Below are 21518 nucleotides of genomic sequence, written 5' to 3' on the forward strand. Positions count from 1 at the left end.
TTTCTCCTCACAATGTAATATCCACCAAAATCCCAGAAATCCCACTGAAGCACTACTGAAATAAAGCATTTTCCCACCTCTGTCTACCTTCAGTACTTCTAAAGTGCTTATTTAAGAGTTATATAATAATTATGGAAAAGATGTACATGAGAATTGGATAGAATCACCACTTGTATAAAACGTTATAGTTAGAATGTTTTAGTAAAATTCAAACAAACTTAATTTTCTGGATTGATTACACAAACAGGCTATAATTACAGCTTTAACAAAGGAAATTAATTTTCTTCTTTTGCGTGCATTACCCATTACTGGTGTAATGGGTTCTCCCTTCCCCTCACTGCCTGGCTGCAGGGCAGGAGGTAGCTTGAAGGAGCACAGGGCGTATGGAGAGTGAAAGTAAAAATATGTTTGTGTGTATAGTGCTATCTGTAGCCAGTTCCGGTGGAAGAAGCACTTCTATAAGAGTACTCTGGCTGCATTAAAAAGACTGTTGCATCTTAAATCAATACAGTCTTGCCTCCTACTTTTGGATACCCCTTATGCTAAACTTTGTTAGTAGGACCATCTATTGAAACAGTCTGTTCGACATGGCTTAAAAAAACACAGTTTACACTGATGACCATTAAAAAGTCAATATTTATCAATGGGCTACCACACCACAGGACCTGAGGTACTCAATTATTAGATTAACAATTAACTGAAGTACCAATGGCATCTCCATTTGATCTCCAATGTGGAGAGGGTTTAATTTTATAAAGAAAAAGAGTTGTAGAGGAGCTAAGAAATATTATGAGCCAAATGTCAACTGATGTAAATTGGCTTAGATCCATTTATCTCAATAAAGACACACCTTTTACACCAGCCAAGGACACAGCCCTGAGGCTATGTGAAACAGTTTTGCTGTTCTCTCAGATTCAATGGAAAAAAACTTAGCCAGTTTTACATAATGTATGGTTCTCTTTAAGACACATTATTTTGGTTCAGAATTGACCACTTGGTTTGTAGAATTCTCCAGATTTTGTAGGCCATCAGAGCACAATCTTTAGTATGCATAATCGTGCACCTGTCAACCCAGTTTAACACTCTAATTTCTTCAAGGGACAATAGATGGCAAGCCTCCACACACAGTACTATATATAAACTCCTAATACACAAAAGCAAACCATGACAGGAAAAATAAATAGTAATAAAGCTAACTGAAGCTAGTTTAAGGTTTATTTTTATTCAGAAGCTTCTTTATCACTCAAGTTAAGACATGATTCAAGAACCATAAATTGGAGGTATAACATCCAATTTGCCAAGTCTGATTCAACAGTTTAAAAACTCTATGTTGTATCAAGCTAATTTCTCCTCAACTGCTCATTTTAAGTGCACTGGCAACATATTATTCTAAAATGAGAAAGAATAACTTACTTCTGCCTCAATTTCTGCTTGCCTCTTCTCCAGGAGTTTTGCCACAGCCATCGCCCTGTGTTTGCCAGATCTTTTACAGCTCACAGCCCATTCACAAAGCAATGTTACCACAGCTTCATCATTAGGGGCAACCTGTTCAAAGGAGAAACAAAATAGTCATTTCACTTCCACAGGAATAGCACTGCTTATTTATTTGCTGGCTAGAACCAGCATGGAACCAGGCTGCTGGTGGTGATGTACTTTGTACTAGCATTCTGTTTTACCCACGTGAAGCAATTTTTAGAAATTACTGATGCATGTGTATGCACATTTTATCTTCTAAGGGGATAAAGTGGGTGTGGGAGGGCATAGTGGCAGCAGAAGAAGGAAGCAAGGGGCACAACAGAAGCATCAACAGATATAGGGGGATATACTGGGGATAACGGGGAAGAGGAGGGACAACGGTAACTAATGAACAAGGGATAAGTGAATCTGGGGCTGGGTGTAGCAGAGCACCCCATATTTCAAATTTTATACAAATTTCATGCCTGTCACATGCTGATTCAATGCATGTTTTATGTAATTTGTTCCTCAGCTTTGCACCTCACCAACGTAGACAGGTCTGGAAGAGACAGGGAGGTCTGTACTTTCCCCACCCCCTAGAGAAGAGTAACCCTGAGCGCCCCCAGCCCCAGGAAGAGAAAGACGGGAGAAGTCGTTCATCCCCATTCACTAAGAAGAGCACGCCAAGGATCCCTCCTTGTTCAAATCACTAAGTGTTGGAAACAGCCCTGTTTTCTTCTCTTCAGTATGTCAGGGGAAATAGAAAATAGAAGGCCCAGACTTTTCCTCCAGCTTCGCCACAGACCAGTGCTAGGTGGGAGGCCTCTTAAAGAAGGGATTGTTTGTGAACAGAGGACCACAGAACTTTAATGGGGAAGGGAGAGAGGGAAGAACCTCAACATGTTCAAACAAATATCTACACTTAGTCAAATACTGACCTTTTGGAGCACCTGATAATTAAGATACTCACATTAAAATAAACTTAAAATCAATTGGAATACACACAGCAGCCCCCTGGCTTCTCTGAAGCATTTTACTCTAAATGCTGGCAAGTACTTTTGAATAAGGACTGCACTTCTCAGAGACTCTGTAACACATGTAAGCAAGAAGATCTGAAAATATTTTCATGCTTAATTGACATGGAGTTTTTCACCCAGCCCCCAAAAAGGGACTTCCCCCACACATGTAAGCAGCTTTGGTTTGGTTCCTGGGATGTATATTGATCAGCATTGCCCATTTTTCTTTTGTCAGCAGAGTACAACTAGCAAAAATCCTACACATAAACAGAGTTGTCAGAGAAAGCAGATTAGTGTGTGTCACATCATCTAAAGAATCATAATAGAATATGCGATGGTGCACCCCATAAGGCTTTATGGAAATATGCTTATGAATGTATATATGACATAACTGGAATATGTTTTATGCTACATATGCCATGTAACATATCTATGTAAAGGTTATGATCTACTGAATATATTCATCCTATTTGTATGCATGTGTCATTGTTGTATTCAAAGTTATGAATATTGGCTGTATACTTGTTTGATTTTAAATAGCCTTAGTAAGGCATTTGGTCAGCTTCTTTGGAAAGGAATTTGCAAGTTAAGTGCCCAGTCAAGAAGCACTTAATGGACATGGATCTTGGAAGGCTCCAATCCACATAAGAAGTCTACTTGAGGACGTTAAAGGTAGCATGTGAACCATGGCTGCTACCTGTAAGTTTGAGTCATGCATGGACATGTGACTTTTCCATGAGACTCCAAAACTTCATCGTGTAGCTTGAATTCTACACAGGGGGAGAGAGGGGTATCCACCCACAAGACAAAGTCTATTTAAATCCCTGGGAGACACCTCCATTTTGTCTTCAGCTGGCTCAAGAGATAGCCTCTCCACCCCCAAAGGATACCTGAAAGAAACTGGAACAAAAGACAGTAACTACGGGGGGGGGGGGGGTGAGTGATTGCTGGACCCAGACTAGAAGGAGACTAGTCTGTAAAAGGAAGCTTACTGGAACACCTCTGAGGGTGAGGTTTTATCTGTATTCAGTTTTCTTACTGTATTAGACATAGATTTGCATGTTCTATTTTATTTTGCTTGGTAATTCACTTTGTTCTGTCTGTTACTACTTGGAACCACTCAAATCCTACTTTCTGTATTTAATAAAATCACTTTTTAAGTATTAATTAACCCAGAGTATGTATTAATACCTGGGGTGGGGATGCAAACAGCAGTGCATCTCTCTCTATCAGTGTTATAGAGGGCAAACAATTTTTGAGTTTATCCTGCATAAGCTTTATACAGAGTAAAGGAATTATTTGGGGTTTGGACCCCACTGGGAGTTGGGCATCTGAGTGTTAAAGACAGGAACACTTCTTAAGCTGCTTTCAATTATGCCTACAGCCGTTAGGTGACATGGTTGAGACCTGGGTCTGGCTCAAACCTGGCAGGGCACTGAGGTCCCAAGCTGCCAGGGCAGGAAAGCGGGGGCAGAAGTTGTCGTGGCACATCAGTTGGCAGCCCCAAAGGGGTTTCTGTGATCCAGCACACCACAAAGTAGATCACTAAAATGAGAAATTGGGATTTTAGCCATGTTTTAAAGGGTTGACAGATTTATCAAATTAATATCAGAAAAAGGTATTTTAAAATGTTGACAAGTTAAATATTGAGCCTGTATCCTTTGGGGATTGGATTCTGCCATCTTCTAGGAAGAAAACTCAATGTACAGAACAATCTGATTTTAATATTTTCTAGGCATTAGCTCAGCAAGAAAAGTAATCCAGGTACCAGCAACAGGTTAATGAAGATTTCACAATCTAAAAGAACTATAAGCATGAGGTTCTCTTGTTACATAGTGAGACATCAGCCATGGAAAGACACTTTTTTGGAACCCCAAAGATGAACAAAGAAACAAAAAACATGCTGCTTTTATGAAGATCACTGTATTTCCTAAGCAAGCTAAAAATCTTACAGCATGACTTACACGTTGTAAACGAAGAGTCAGACCTTAGCTATCTACTGTATGCACATCAAAGTTTAATATTGAAGTCAATTTTATTTTGTTTAACTTCATTTTTATTGTGGTTTTCTGGATCTTTAGTCCAGTACCAAATAAACTTTATGCTCAGTTCCATCTATTTTAACTGAAGCATGGACCAGTCGTTTGGGACAAGAAGCGTTGGATGCTTCTGAGGAAAGGAGACGGATTTCTGTCCTTAAAGAAGTCAGAAAGAGAAAAATTAAAGGCCTAGAAAACCTGTCAAAGCTACTGTGGAGTCCATGTCCATCACCATACTGTGCTGTGATGAAGCTGGCAGAAGTCAGTTTGGGCAAAGGGAGAGTCCTAAAACCCAGAGTGGGCAAGGTGTGGTTACACTCATGTAATCTGTAGCCAGCTGATAAAACTGAATTGTCTCTGCTAGAGTAGAAGGATGCAGTTACCAAGTCACTGGTTATTTCCTGTTTATTCAAACCGCCACACTGACCAGATGAGGTAGGTTGATTTACCTAAATATGTTAAAAATTAACCTCAACTCTCCCAATATTAAAATTTTTTAAAACATTACTGGTAAGAGCCATTTGCATTTGTCCATATAATGTTTGGTCCAGACTAGTTTTAAAAGTCTACATACTTTCTGTTTCTCGTGAGAGATTATTTCTCAGAATAACAGCCTATTCTATTAGGAAATATCCCCTGATTAGAGCTTGTCAACTGCTCCCACCCCCCACCCTGGATCAGACTGTGGAGGTGGTGCTGGGTTTCTCTGCTCCCATCCCTAATACTGCCAACCCCTTCTGCCTCCCCCTTCCCATTCCTTCTCCTCTTTGGAACAGCACTATAACCAACTTTTCCCTTCTGCTGTCATCTACAGTCCACTCCATTCCTCCCCGTCAGCCTGATCCTCAGGGGCTTCAGTTTCCATACTGATGACCCATCTGAGCCCTTTGATGTATGTTTCCTCATCCTCATGTCTTCATTAAACCTGCAGCCCGGGTTCAACTCTCCCACGCACTAAAAGGACCATTCACTCAACTGCATCTTCACCAAGCACTTCTCTCTCTCTGTTGCTGAGTCACTCCTCCTCTCTGATCCTCTGGTTCCTTTCAGAATTGACCCTCAAGCTCCTTCTCAATGCCCTGTCACTCAATCTTTTCCATGACATCTGGTCAATCAGCACTGGTGACTTCTCATCTGTTCTCAGACCCTCTCCCACACTAATATGGTGATTTATTTACTTCATGCTTCAGTCTTCTCCACTCTTAACTCTTTGCCCCTTTCTTCCATCACAAGATCCACCATGCCACCCGCAACATCCGTTTCCTCTGTTCCTGCTCTCACTCTTCAGAATGTGTCTGGCAGAAATCCTATGACCAAGATGATCGCCTTCTCTCAAACTCATACTCTCCTCTTTCAGTTCTGCCATCTTCCTAGCTAAACAAAGAATGGTTACTTACCCTACAATAACTATGGTTCTTCAAGATAATGTAGTCAGCATGAGTGCAGGTGCAGCCTCATGTGCACAAGACCAGAATGTTTTGATTAGCAATGTCCATTGGGCCATGCATGCACTGTATGCCTCTTTGTTGTCCCATATGAGGGCATAAAGAACAGGGTGACTGCAACCCTCCCTCAGTTCCCTCTTATTACTGGTGTTACCGAAGACTCCAAAAAGTAGAGGCACAGAATTTTGCTGGCTGGTTTCCTCCTCTCACCCCTTCATTTGCCCCACACACCACATCTCATCTCCTGATTATCATTGTGCCCACTCTCATACCTTCCCTTCCTCTTCTCCTTAACCTCTCAGCCTCCTCTGGTTCTTTCCCCTCACGATACAAACATGATCTAGTCTCTCCCATCTTAAAAAAAACCCAAATCCTTTACCAACTCCTGCCCCATCTCCCTTCTATCTCTAAGCTTATTGAACACACTGTTTACAATTGCTTCCTTGAGCTCCTGTCTTCCAACTTCATCCTAGACCATCTTCAGTATGGCTTCTGCCTCTCATACTCCACTGAAACTACTCTTGCCAAAGTCTCTAATGACCTGTCCCTAGACAAAGTGGAGACCAGTACTCCAGCCTCACACTCCTTGATCTGTCAATCACTTTCAACACAATCAACCACTCTCTTCTTCCTGAAATCTTGTTCTCCCTTTGCTTCCATGATTCTGACTTCTCCAGTTTCTCCTCCAGAGCATCTTCCTTCCTACCTTGTGTTACTTCCTCAGGGCTATGTTCTTGGCCCCCTTCTCTTCTCTCTCCCTCTTCAGCTGATCTTTGGACAATCTCAACAGCAAACACAAATTCTACTACCATGTCTATGCAGATAAGTCACAGATCTACCTCTCTACTCCAGACCTGTCTCTTTCTGTCCATATTAAAAATCATAGTCTCTCAGACACCTCCTTGTGGATGTCTAGCTGCCAGCTCAAGCTAAACACTGCTAAAACAGAGGCCATAAACTTCCCCCCAAAACTGTGGGCAACACCATCATCCTACCTGTCACTCAGGCCTGTAATCCAGGTGTCATCTTTGACTCGGACTTATTTCTAGGAATGTGCTCAAATCCAGGCAATATCTAAATCTTGTCAGTTCTTTATGTATAACATCTCTATGATACAGCCTTTCCTATCCATTCACACAGCTAAAACACTCATCCAGATTCTCATCACACCATGCCTCAATTACTGAAACATCCTTTACTCTGGTATTGACAAATGCAACCTTGCACCACTCATATCCATTCAGAATATTGATGCAAAGATAATTTTTCTAGCCAGTCACTTTAACCATGTCTTCATCATCTCTTTGCATCCATCCACTGGTTCCTCCTTCTCTATTGCATCAAATATAAGTGAAGACAAGTAGCTTTTAAGGGCCTTCACAGCCTATCCCTACCCTACCTATTAACTCTCTTTCAACATCAAGACATTAACTCCTGCCTCCATCACCCACTTGTTAAATTTTCAAACAAGGACCTTTGTGCTTTCGCCCATGCTGCCCCCGTGCTTGGAAGCAGCTCCTCATAAATATCCACAAAGCTACCTTATTATCTTCCTTCAAAACCTCTTTTAACTCTTCTTTTCTGTAATGCCTACAAAAAAAATGTAACAGTTAGGCCACTGCCATGCTGAGACCACTGCCTATCATACTAACCCACGTTGTCTCATTTCCTTACACTCCCCCATCTGTATGTCAGTACCCATCTCTTGACTTGTCTCAGACTTAGACAGTAAGCTGTCTGGGGCAGGGACCATCTTTTTGCTGTATCTTTATTCAGTGCCTAGCCCTATAGTAATACAAATAAATAATAAAATGGGATTTTCTTCCCCCACGGAAATTTTTGCTTTTTTGTCCAAAATTGAAATATATAATGAAAATCTTGGACCGAAATCTGAAATACTTCTGTTTGAAAATTGCCCCATCAGAGTTATAGTTTGGGTGTCTAATGCTTCCCATAGAGAATAGCAACATGAGGCAATGAACCTATCACTCCCATAAGACGCTGCAGCAGCATATCTAAACAGAAAAAAATTGTATTGATGAAAAAAAATTAAATTCTGTGGAAAGTAGAGATCATGAAAAAATTAGTTAAAAATCCAATTTTCCATTAAAAAAAAGTGTGTAAACAAGAACACCTAGCAGGAACACAGCATATCACCTTGCTCCTCTCTCCATAATAAATATGTTTAATTTGGCTAAATGTTGCTCAAAGAAATACCTCCAGAATCATAATTACTTGTGTTGCTCATCTCAGAATTATTTCCAGTTTATCAGCATCTTTTTAAATTGAAGTACCCAGAAATGAATGAAATATAATAGCTACTAAATCTCCAGTGACAAATAAAGGAGGATATCACTGATCTCTGATGTGACAGCTCTGAGTACTGCATCACAAAACTACACTAGTTTAGCTTTAAAATAATTTTAAAATCCACTCTCCTCTCACAGCAAGCTCATATCCAATTTTCTCTATCATGCCATGATAGGAAGTTGTAATAAAAAAAAAAAGAAAAAACAACTATTTACTAAATATCTCCCATCACATTGAACATCTTCATTTTTAAAATATTTTCCCCCTCAGATATTGCCTTGAATTTAGATAGTTGCATCTCAATTTTGGTAATTCCTCCCCATATTTTTAACTTTTCTGCATCTATACAGTGTATACTTCTACTACCCTGCCTTCACTTAGTGTTTGAAACACTCTGAATTTAGCATAATCTGCAAATTAAATAAGTGGGCTCTTTACGTCTTCCTCTAGATTATTAATCAATATTACATTTGAAGAGTTTAAAAAGTAAAAAGGCTAACGTACATGAAACAGCCAGAAAATAAACACATTTTTCAGAGCTATTAAAAGTTACAGACCTCCAAGCACTGAAGATTAACTGTTTCAGGATTAATATTTTTAAGAGAGATGATTATTTGCATAAAAGCCATTCACCTACAAAAACTATGCTATGTTACTTACTGAATGGAACATTTCCACATATTACATTTGCGCTCAAGCAGGGCAGGCCAGAAAGAGAGATTAAACAGTTTAAAACCATCGAAAAGATCAACGGTAAAAAACAGAATCCTTCAAACAAACATAGGGTGGCAAAATATTTACTTTATCTTTCATAATCAAATGGAACAATCATAGAACCATAGGGTTAAATGGAACCACAAGGGTCAAACACACTTCTTCCTGTGGCGGATGGAAACAAATATCTTCAAATAATGATAAACCATATCTTCAACACCCAGGCAGGAAATCCCTAAGATATTGTAGTTTGAACTTTACACTGACCTGTTTCCCTTTCTGCAAGCAACAGAAAACAAGTTTTAAAAAATGGAAGGAAATGGCTCTATAGCTCAACCAAGGGCAGTCTTAAATGGGAGAAAAGAAAAGTTTCTTAGATCATCAAATCCCTGTAGTTGCATCAGTACTGTGTTTAGCACAACAGTACTCCTTTGGATTCCTAGCTGGAGTTCCCTCCCCTCATATAGATCATCTCTATCTCATCAGTAAGCAGAAAGGATGGCTGCTCCTAGTACAAACTGATCAAGTGCCTCATTTTCAGCAACACTTACACCCACAACTCCCACTGAAGACCTCTGAAAAATCAAGCCCTAAGGAAATGATAAAATGTAGAATCCCGCAGCAAGACTGCAGGTTATTGAAGAGTTGTGTGAGCTCCAATATCAGTAGGGTCAATTCGGGTCTTTGGACTAATCAAGGCATCTAGTGATTGGGTTTAGGGGAAACAGAAGGGAGGAAACAGAAAGAGAAGCTGACAAGAAAATAAACTGCAGAGAAATTAAGAAAAAGAGCAAGTCTTGAACAGGTCCCACCATGCCACTTCTGGAGGTGGAACCAGAGAGCAAACATCCCTCGATGCTTCTATCTTGGTCCAACCCGGGGCACACGTGAAATTTCAAGGACAAAAACGCTGATAAATGAATTTAGGAAAGTTTTTCCATAGAATTGCCCCAAAACACATTCACCAGGTTGTCCCAGCACAAATATAATGAAATTATTGTTCTTTACAAAAATTATATCTGCACACATAATATGCAAACATTTTCTTCCAAAGGTATCTGTGATGGTCAAAACCATCAGACATATTCATCCGTTATTCTCTTATAATTTAAAAATAATATGAAAAATGAAAAAGAATTAGCACCATGCAGCCAACCCACTTGTGATCCCACCAAGCTCAATGTGTTCGTATCTTGTTGGCTTAATTCAAGTCGTAGCAAAAGTCCATCCTAACCCAGCCTCAGGTTTATGATAAACATAGTAATAATTAATGTTTCAATGTACCATATGAAGAAAAGACTATTTAATAAAGAGCAGGAGAAACATTAAAGAAAACACTGTGTAAAAAGTTTTACTTGTGAAGTTATACGATTCTATTATGAACATTAATGTTATGATTAAATCAGCAGGAAGTTGATCACAAACATGATAAACACACACGGGCTCAATGATTATTACAGCTGGCCTTTGTCAAATGTCCAAATGTAAAAAAGTTCTTTTCAATTGTCCAAGTGGACAGTGATTCACACATGCAGACTACATATATGTTACTATGAAGATGATGGAACAGATTTGGGGTTTCCTCTCCACTACATACAAAAATGTAAATTACATCTAAGAGTGCATTAAATTTGTGTACTTAATGCAACAGGTCGTCATCACTGGTTCCTTCCAGCCTGCATAATTAAGCTTTCGAATAATAGTCCCCGGTACACATCAAAGCTCATCCTGAGATACATATCAGGAAGATGGGAAATGTCAGTACCACAAAACCTATTTTTCCTGAGTCTATTGAGACTATGAAGACAGATGGTGGAAAACTGCAAATCCTGCTTTATCAGACACACAGCATCTCTGCTAAGTACTTGGAGAAATGTAATAATTTACACTATCGCATTTCTACAGGCTCTATTAAGGAACCAGAGCTTCAATTAAGTACTATACCAACTGGAACTAGGGGCAAAGGCTTATCGACTCAAATCCTCTCTTTCATATGTGATTTTTTTTTAAACCCTCATTAGGAAAGCTTATCTTCTTCTGCAGTCAGTGTTATCAAATAACAACCTGAAAGTTCAGATTGGCTGCTAAATGAGAGGAGGCACTGTGATTAAAAACAAAAAGAACATTCAAACCTTTTACTCTGACACTAATTGTGGAGGTAGATTTATAAAAAGAATGATGAGATTTATTATACATACATACGTGTGTACATATATTATACACACACACACACAAAACACACAAAAGAACACTCCTAGCTAATATATATGCCAGTAACATTAATCACATATCTTATTTGACTAAAGTTTGTATAATTAACTTTGGTTAGGAAAGAGCCCAAAAAAAAAAAAAAGTCAAACACAAAATCAGAGCCAGCTGACCCTGTAATCTGAAAGCTAAAACTTCTTTATAAAATGACTCAAGAACAGCTGTGGCTTCTTGCATTTGAATGATACAGTATTTACAAAGGTCCAATTTAAAATTCTGCTAGAAGTATACTCTGTATACTTTGCAATAAATTAAAAACATGCATTTACCCTACTGAGGACAGCACTGAAGTTGACAAAGGCAGCTGTAGATTAAATTAAATCTTTTCCAGTTTCACCCTAAATTTAAACAGGTTATACAGTAGAATTGTCTGAATATTTTAAAGAGACAATCATTTCTCTTCTTACTGAAGACTTTCAAAAATGTTCTTTATTAATGCTAGAAAAATAAACTAATAAACTAGAAAAACAGCTCTGTGAAACTGAAAAGGGGCAGACATCTGGTTCTATTTCTAAGTGTGTCATTTACTGGTTAATATTGTACAACTGCTAGTCCAAATACAAAAATAAATTTTGATTATATACCTTCAAAATAAAATTAATGTAAATTTTTGGTAAAGTAAGGTGCCAATTAAAAAACGGGAGCATTAGTTGGCTGCACGTGATTAAACTCAGAAACCATGGCACTGATTCTACAGCTTCATACTTTTCACTAGCACAGTAAATATGTTTATTCAAAAGACAATCTCTGTTGAACAAAAATACAAGGCTCCAATTACTTGAAGAACATTAAAACGTTTCCCCACCTCAAAATTCAAAGTGACTAAAAACAATGAACTCTTCATAAAATGTACATGCATGAAGAGCAGTATAAATAGCTGAATTTCTTAGGCTCTTATCCTGCAGAGTTATGTATATTCTTCACTTTATCAGTTGTCAGTTGTATCATTGACATCCATGAGACCACTCACAGTGCACAAAAGTATGCGTGTGAAGAGCGCAACACCAAAAGTCTTTATTTTATCAATTTAAAGTGATGGATAAGTTGAGTGCAAAAATACAGCATTTTTTAAATGTCAAGTGCACAACATAATGAACAAATTGTGTATATGATCAATAAACCTATGACAGTGAAAAGCATAGCACACCAATTCTCATATATAAAGACTACCTTTCATGTGCATAAGGGCGCGTGTCACGACATCTCATAAAAGCTTTAGCTCAGGACTTCCTGCTTTCTGATGCTGTGAATTTTTATTTACACTGTAATTTAGTTAACATTCAAGTAGCATCTCCTAAAGGTGATCAGACTCTGGATTCATCTCATCTCCTCCGGGTCTTACCTGAGAATCCTTTGTTCCTGTAAGGGCCCAGGGACTAGAAAAGTCTGCAGAGACTGGGATGGTTGATGCTCCCCGGCTGTGCATTTGCATAGTATTCTGGGTGCTACCGTGGGAGTACTATGGAGAGCAGGTGCTGTAGGAAGTGCTGCCCAGGACACCCAGAGTGATGGTACCCTGCAGCCTTCTGATCGGCCAAGCACCCCGTTTAACCCCAAGGGTTGCCCCGAGAAGTTGTATGGGTAGCCACACAGACTTTGGCCTGCTACAACATCAGACATTGCCTGGTCTCCAACTCCAACCTGACTCGGACCCGGATTCCTAGCTCTCAATATATATACTGCATCCTGGAAATTTATTTCTGACAGAGTTCATAATTTTATTGTTTTTGTTCGAAAGCACTTAGAATGCAATAATATAGTGTATGTATTTATGACATCATGACAGCGACTACCAAATGGAAGAAAGTTATGAAAGGAAGACGGGAGAGCCATTACTCACTACACCAAGATACTCTAAGACAGAAGACAAGCCTCGGATTAGAGGTACATGCTACATTGTATTACACGTTTGCTTTAAAAAAATCAGACCGGACTCAACAAAAAATTTAAGAATATTGTCCTTTTACAACTTTTCTAATAATAGAAATTCTTTGTTCAGTTTGTTTTAAAAAACTGTTCACGTTATTAATGTCATAGGGCAGACTTTGCCTCACACCAGTGATTTTGCGCAGTATAGTCCCTTAGTCATGAAGGAATTTCATGCTGGACTTCCGCAGCACAGAAGAAAAATAGACAAGTTTCAAATAAACAGTAATTCAGCATGTGCTGACTGAATTATTAAACTTTATAATCTTGCTCAGAATTTATTCCTGCTTTTCCATTGCTTGTTGAATGAGGCTGGAAAGGGTACAGAGAAGGGCAACAAAAATTATTAGAGGTAAAGAACAGCTTTCAGACGAGGAGAGATTAAAAGACTGGCGCTGTTCTGGCTTAGAGAAGAGACGACCAAGGGGGGATATGAGAAAGGTCTATAAAATTATGAATGATATGGAGAAAGTGAATAGAGAACTGTTATTCAACCCTTCACTTAACGCAAGAACTTGGGGATCACCTGATGAAATTAATCGGCAGCTGATTTAAACATACATAAGAAAGTACTTTTCACACAACACACAGTCAGCCTGTGGAACTCATTGTCAGGGGATGTTGTGAAAGCCAAAAATATAACTGGGTTCAAAAAAGAATTAGATAAGTTCACAGAAGATAGGTCCAGCAATGAGCTATTAGGCAAGATGGTCAGGGACATAACCCCATGCTCCAGGTGTCCCTAATCCTCCAACTGCCAGAAGCTGGGACTGGGTGACAGGGGGTGGGGATCACTCAAAATTGCCCTGTTCTGTTCATTCCTTCTCAGACATGGCTTCCTTGGCCAGGCTCTTGACATCGGTGCCTGGCAGATGTTCTTCCCTGCAGGTTTTGGAGGGTCAGGCACAGAAGCGCATTATGTGCAAAAGCATAGTGTGCATCCCTGAGCATCCACAGAGTCACTGCACAGTCCTGGGGTGAGGAGGATTCCTTTATTCACAATCACATGGGACAGCTCAGTACACAGCCCCGTTATTCAGACTGTGCAGTAGGGTGATGATTTTGCCCAAACTAAATTCCAGTGCACAAATGTGAAAAGGAAGCTATGTGAGTACTTTAAAACCAGATAGTTGCTAGTCATGCAATTCTAGCAACTGCTGCTGAGCGTTAAACATAATTTATGACTTCCATACATCTTGTTGCAAACCTACTCATCTAAGGTCCAGAAAGAAATTGGTACTATATCCCTGTGCATTAGGCTGCCTCTATGGGATACTGCCTTAATGTTTCTAAGGGCCCTATTTTTAATCCAAACCTCCAGAGGCATTTTTAGCAGCTAAAAAGGACCAATTAAAAGGCATTCTTACTGTAACCAGAAAAGGAGTACTTGTGGCACCTTAGAGACTAACCAATTTATTTGAGCATAAGCTTTCGTGAGCTACAGCTCACTGCATTTACTGTAACCACTCATTTGAAATCTAGCTGATTTTAGTAAACATTTAACCTTGCTTAAAATTGCCTGATTGGAATGGAGGGCTACACACACAATATTTATTTTAAAATATTACACCTGCGTCATAATATTTATAGCACTAATCATTTTTGAGCCGAGCACAACAATTCTACAGACATACATGTAATCTCAAATGACATATCAAGCTGCATGAATTTTTTAAAAATCTACAGTGATACAATTTTTTGCTACGGGGTTGGTCATCATAGAACAGGAAATTCCTGTTAAGTCAGTGGAAAGTAGCTATTAAGTAGCTAATTGTTGTTAAGTCAGTGGAAAGTCATATTTACCTATGCCGTATCATAGATACTTAGGACCCAATTCTATCCCACTGCTGAGAATTAGGAGCAATTCCACTCAAGTCAGTGGAGCTGAACTGTTGTAAATGAACTGTTGGAGTGAATGGTTAGTCACTGTGCTCAGCATAACACTCTCTCTCTCATCATATGAATTTCAGTAAGGAGTTATGAAATAAAAATAGTAGGAGAGCTCAGACCATATGCTTTGGTTTTAAAGAATTCACCCAAGTATTACTACGATACCATGGAACTGAAGAGACAGCTCATTGTTAAAAATCACGGTTAAAAATCTACATTACCCGCTCGATCGACGGGCAGCAATCCATCCAGCAGGGGTCAATTTATCACGTCTAATCCAGACACAGTAAATCAACTGCCGAGCACTCTCCCGTTGACTCCGGTACACCACCAGAGCAAGAGGCGCAGGCAGAGTCGATGGGAGAGCGTCGGCCATCGACTTACCGCAGTGAGGACACCGCGGTAAGTAGAGCTAAGTACGTCAACTTCAGTTATGTTATTCACGTAGCTGAAGTTGCGTAACTCAGATCAATTCCTGCTCCCTCCCCTCCCCCCAGTGTAGACCAGGACTCAGAGACAGACAGACTGAACATTGATTTTTGGCCTGTACACAAACAGTTGGGTAAATCTACTGTATCTCGCATGAAAGCAAGCATAAGGCAAAGAGTATGTGTGCTGTAGTCTGTGATCACATCGAAGGCTTTTTTTTGTTTCCTCAAGCCAATTTGTTCAAAGTTAGTAACGCAGAGGCCATCACCCTGCTAAGCTACAGGTATAGTCAGTCAGTCAATCAGAAACCAGGAACAATCAGTCATCTCCTGCTTAAAGTTTCACTTCATCAATACAGTATCTATTCCCCCCTCATGCAGCTGTGGAGCAACTAGTCCTGGTCACAAAATGAAGATAGATTATGAATACAGTCTGAGTCTCTCTAATTAGAGCACATCCTAACAATCTTATGGCCAAATCTTGAGGCCAACACTCTCTCACATCCTCCATCTCTGCTGATCACTTCCCTCCTGCCTGAAATGCTGTCCTCCCTTGCCTTTTGTGATGCTGTACTCCCTGGTTCTCCTCCTGCCTCTCCTTCAAGGACTCTTTTGGTGGGCAGAAAGGACAGTTAACTGTTCCGTAACTGGTGTTCAAGAGGTATTGCTCATGTCAATTCCACAGTAGGTGTGCATGCTCGCCACGTGCATCGGTGCCAGAAGTTTTTCCCTTAGCAGTACCTATAGGGGGAGCGTTGCTGCGACCCCTGGAGTGGCGCCTCTATAGCGCGCGATAAGGGGAGCCGCGCACTCCCCCCACCCTCAGTTCCTTCTTGCCGAACCAACTCTGACAGAGGGGAAGGAGGGCGGGATGTGGAATAGATATGAGTAACACATCTCAAAGAACGCCAGTTATGGAACAGGTAACTGTCCTTTCTTCTTCGAGTGCTTGCTCATGTATATTCCACAGAAGGTGATTACAAGCTATGTCTGATGGAGGTGGGTAGGAGTTCACAGATTCCCTGGCTGAAGCACAGCTCTACCGAAACCAGCGTCATCCCCGGCGTCGGAGACAATCACATCGTGCGAGGTGAACGTGTGAACTGAGGACCAGGTAGCAGCTCTACAGATGTCTTGGATAGGGACATGGGCCACAAAGGCAGACGACAAGGCCTGAACCCTTGTCGAGTGCGCCCTGACGATCGGTGATGAGGGAACCCCTGCTAGGTCATAGCATGTGTGGATGCACAATGTAACCCACCAGGAAAGTCTCTGGGTGGAGATCAGTTGACCCTTCATGCGCTCGGCTGAAGTGACAAATAGTTGCAAAGACCTGCGGAACGGCTTAGTCTGATCCAGATAAAAAGCCAGTGCCCTGCGCACATCGAGCATATGGAGGCGGCGTTCCTCATTAGAGGCATGAGGTTTGGGGCAGAGGACAGGCAGGAAGATGTCCTGGCTCATGTGGAAGGCAGAGACCACCTTAGGGAGGAATGCAGGGTGTGGGCAGAGCTGAACCTTGTCCTTGTGAAAGACCGTTGGGCGGGGAGCCTTGCAGGTCAGGGCCCTGAGCTCCGAAACCCACCGAGCTGACGTGATAGCCACGAGGAAGGCTACCTTCCATGAAAGGCGAGACCAGGAGCATGTGGCCATGGGCTCAAACAGGGGCCCGTGAGGCGGGATAACACCAAGTTTAGATCCCACTGTGGAACGGGGGTTCTAGCATATGGAAAGGACCAGTCTAGCCCCTTGAGGAAACGCACGGTCATGGCATAGGAGAAAACCAAGCAGCCCTGGACTGGCGGATGGAATGCCGATATAGCCACCACGTGCACCCTGACGGAGGAAGGTGCCAGACCGTGAGGTCTAAGGTGAAGGAGGATAAGCCGGAGAGGGGCAGACCCTGGGGAAGTACCCCGCTCACCCACCCACCTGGAGAACCTGGACCACTTTGCCAAGTAGGCTTGGCACATGGGTGGCTTCCTACTTTCTAGGAGGACACGCCTGATCCCTTCCGAACACCTTCTCTCCTCTGCATCTAGCCATTGAGCAGCCACGCTGTCAAATGGAGGGTGGCCAGGTTGGGATGGAGGCGGCAGACCGGGTCCTGGGAAAGTAGATCTGGGCGGAGCAGCAACAGCTGCAGAGGGGCCACCAGCAAGTTCAGGAGGGTCCTGTAACAATGCTGCCAGGACCAAGCTGGGGCGATCAGGACGACGTGTGCCTTGTCCATTTTCACTTTCTCCAGGACCTTGCCAATGAGGGGGAACGGGAGAAAGGCGTAGAGGAATTGACTTGACCATGGCAGGATGAAGGCATCTGAGATCGCGTTCCTCCCCATCCCCACCTAGAACAGAACTGGTGGCAACACCAGTTCTGTCGGGTCACAAACAGGTCTATTTGGGGAGTGCCCCACGCTTGGAAGAGCTGGTGAGTGACCTCCAAGTGGAGCGACCACTTGTGTTGGGAGGAGAAAACCCTGCTCAGGCAATCAGCCTGTGTGTTGTTGACTCCTGGTAGGTGGAAAGCCTTCAGGTAGATGTCGTGGGCTATACAAAACTCCCAGAGCCTGATGGCTTCCTGGCAGAGGGACGAGAACCTCACCCCGCCTTGCTTGTTGATGTAAAATATCGCAGCGGTGTTGTCCGTGAATACTCTGACCACCTTGCCATGCAGTTGTGAGCTGAAAGCCACACAGGCTAAGCGTATTGCCCTGAGCTCCCTGACATTTGTGTGAAGGGACAACTCCGAGGCCGACCACATCCCTTGGGTCTGTGAGCTCCCTATGTGGGGCCCCCCAGCCCAAGTCCAACACATCGGACACTAGGTCTAGCGAGGGGGTTGGGCCCCAGAAGGGAATCCCCTGGAGCATATTGACCAGGCAGGACCTCCATTTTAGCAAGGCGATCACCAGCGCTGGTACCGTGAGGACTTTGTCTAGCCTGTCCCAGGCCTGGGAGAACTCTGAGGCCAGCCAGAGTTGGAGGGGCCTCATCCGAAGTCTGGCGTGGTGAACCACGTATGTGCACACCGCCATGTGGCCCAGGAGCTGCAGGCTTGCCCTGGCTGTGGTCACGGGGAACTCCGTGACCGAGGATATGAGCCCCTTCAGGGTCTGGAACCTGCCCAGGGAAGGGAGGCTGTGGCCTTGAAGGCATCCAGGAGAGCGCCAAGAGCAGTTCCACATGATCCTGTACCTGAGACCGCAAGCTGGCCTTGAGCAGCCAGTCATCGAGGTAGGAAAATATCTGGACACCTCAGCGTCTGAGGTAGGCCACCACGACCGCCATACGCTTTGTGAATACGTTGGGTGCAGTAGACAGGCCAAATGGGAGGACCGTAAACTGGTAGTGGTCCTGTCCCACCAAGAAACGAAGGAAGCGTATGTGCCCCTCGAATATACTGATATGGAAGTATGTGTCCTGAAGGTCCAGGGCAGCATACCTATCACCAGGGTCCAGAGAGGGTATGATACATGCCAGAGAGACCATGCGGAACTGACATTTGGCCATGAACCAATTGAGGTCTCGCAAATCCAGGATAGGCCTGAGCCCCCCTTTCGCCTTCAGGATAAGGAAGTAATGGGAGTAAAACCCTTTTCCCTGGAACTCCCTTGGAACTTTCTCCACAGCTCCCAAGCTGAGGAGCCGACCCACTTCCTGCTCTAGCAGGGATACATGTGATGGGTCCCCTCTGCCGTCCCAGAAAGGGGGGTGGGAAGGTGGGAGTGAGACAAACTGTAGTGTGTAGCCCTGGGAAATGGTGTTGAGGACTCAATGGTCCGATGTTATTTCGGAACCATTCCGCAAAGAACGCATACAAGCGGTTGCTAAAGGCAAACTTTATTGGTAGGAGGGTCCTCTCAGGAGGCACCCGCGTACCCTCCTGCAACCAGTCAAAAACGCCTCTTTTCCTGCTCCTTGCCCCTCGAGGACCCAGGCTGCGGGGCAGAGCAAGAATGCCTCTGAGGTCGCCTCTTTTGGGTCTTGGACCTCTTATAGGCGGGTTCATATCTTGGCTGGGGAGCCGGGGCAGGAGCCTGAGGCTTAGGCTTGTCCTTGGCAGGCGGGACGTAAAGCCCGAGGGTTTGCAGGGTAGTACGTGAGTCCTTCATGCCATGAAGTTTCACGTCTGTTTGTTCCAGAAACAGGTCCTTGCCATCGAAGGGAAGATCCTGCATCACAGACTGTGCCTCCGTAGAGAGCCCCGACAGCAGTAGCCACAACACCTGTGCACGGACACCACCGAGGCCATGGACTGAGCAGCCATGTCAGCTGCATCCAATGCTGCCTGCAGAGCAGCCTTTGCGACAGCGGCACCCTCCTCCACAAGTGCCTTAAATTCCTTCCTTTCACACTCCGGAAGGGAGGGTTTGAATTTGGGCAGTGACCCCCACAAGTTAAACTCATAACGGCTAAGGAGGGCTTAGTGGTTGGCCACGCCGAGCTGGAAAGTGGACAACGAATAAAGCTTCCTAACAAACAAGTCCAGCCTTCTAGAGTCCTTATCTTGGGTGTGGGTCCTGGTTGACCACGTCTTTCCCTCGGATTTACAGACACCACCACTAGGGAGTTGGGGGCCTGGTGGGTATAAAGATACTCGTTCCCTTTCATGTGCACAAAATATTTGCGCTTTGCCTTCTTTGATATTGGCGCAAGGGAGGCCGGCATTTGCCAGAGGGCATTGGAAATGTTAGCCACCCCTTCATGCAGTGGTAGGCCCAGTACCGAAGACGAGGGGACATTGAGGAGTGAGTCTGAGGGTCCCGCCATCTCCTCAGCTTGGAGTTGGAGGCTCGACGCTACTTGCTTCAGTAGCTCCTGGTGAACCCTGAAGTCCTCCTGTGGTGCGGAGGGGGGTGGGGCTGCAACCTTGTCATCTGGCGTGGAGGAGGCCAGTATGGAGCTCTGCACGTCGGCTGGCGCAGCAGGATCCACCCTTTGGTCGGACTCCACGTGCAGTGCCAAGGATCCATGACCCGCCGATCTATTCCTTGGAAGCCTGGATAGTGAGGCGGAGGGAGCCTCAGATGCCCCTGCTACCGAACGAGCCCCTGGCTGGGCATGCAGAGGGGGCCAGGGGGTCCACTGGCACCACTGTCCCTGCCATGGGAGCCCTTGCCACTGATCGTACAACCAGCTGGTCGGGTTGGCTGGGCTGGGACGTAGGGAGCCGCGGGTGGGTCAAGGTCAGGGTTACCAACGACCTATCAGTACCATGGGAGCAATACGATCAATAGTGCCGAGGACAACGTCTTCCACAGGACCGGGACTCCAACATCGAGGAACACTGCCGCCTCGAGCCACTACTTCTCGAGACGCTGCAACACCTAGATCCGCGACGATGCGGAGCTGGCAATCCCCACCGGGAGTCATGGGCATGGTGCCTCAAGGAGAGAGAACTGGAGCGCGAATGGCAATGGCACCCGCGTCAGGAGTGGCTATGGTAGCTCCAACGAGAAAAGGAGCGCATACGGCGCCTTTGCCTGTCCCGTCGATACTTTCTGCTCAGCATGGAGCAGTGCCTGGAACTCCAATCCGACGGCACCTGACCAGACAACCTAGTGGGTGACGAAAGTGGAGGCTGGAGACTGTGCCCTGACAGGATGCTGTGTGGGCCGAAGAGCAGTCCCTTGACTGGGATCTGCGTCGGGTTGGGGTCGACTGCCTAGAGCCCAGCAGCGGCTTGCCTCTAGAGCGGGGCCCGGGTGCCGGTGGTGCCTCGGGGACCTGCAGAGTCATAATGTCTCGGGCCGCCTGCAGGGCCTCCGGGGTCAAAGGCATCCGGACATCAGGAGAGGCCTGAGTCAATGCAACCGGGCTGCTCCACTCAACATGAGTCGGAGCTCTGGAGCCCAGGGGGGAACTGGGGCTGCCCAACTCAGGTCTAGCCTCTCCCCTTGCTTTTTCTTGATGCTGCTGAGAAGATGGGGCCTTTCTCTGTTTCTTAGACGGGGAGCGGTGCCAGCCACTGGAAGGTGCCAGGGGATCACTGCGCACCGAAGACAAGGTGCCCAGTGCCGAATCT

At 44.0% G+C, this 21518-nt stretch overlaps 1 protein-coding gene across 2 annotated transcripts in view; it reads right to left on the bottom strand.

The window, feature by feature from the left end:
• Nucleotides 1-21518, bottom strand: part of MED12L (mediator complex subunit 12L) — a 322334-nt gene that overhangs the window by 236535 nt on the left and 64281 nt on the right. For both annotated transcript variants that reach the window (XM_084639004.1, XM_084639003.1), the window contains exon 11: nt 1414-1545. In XM_084639004.1, coding sequence (XP_084495130.1) covers nt 1414-1545 — 132 coding nt within the window. The remainder of the gene's footprint in view (nt 1-1413; nt 1546-21518) is intronic.

Source organism: Lepidochelys olivacea, assembly GCF_965140295.1.
Source record: "Lepidochelys olivacea isolate rLepOli2 genome assembly, chromosome: 9".
NCBI lineage: Eukaryota > Metazoa > Chordata > Testudines > Cheloniidae > Lepidochelys > Lepidochelys olivacea.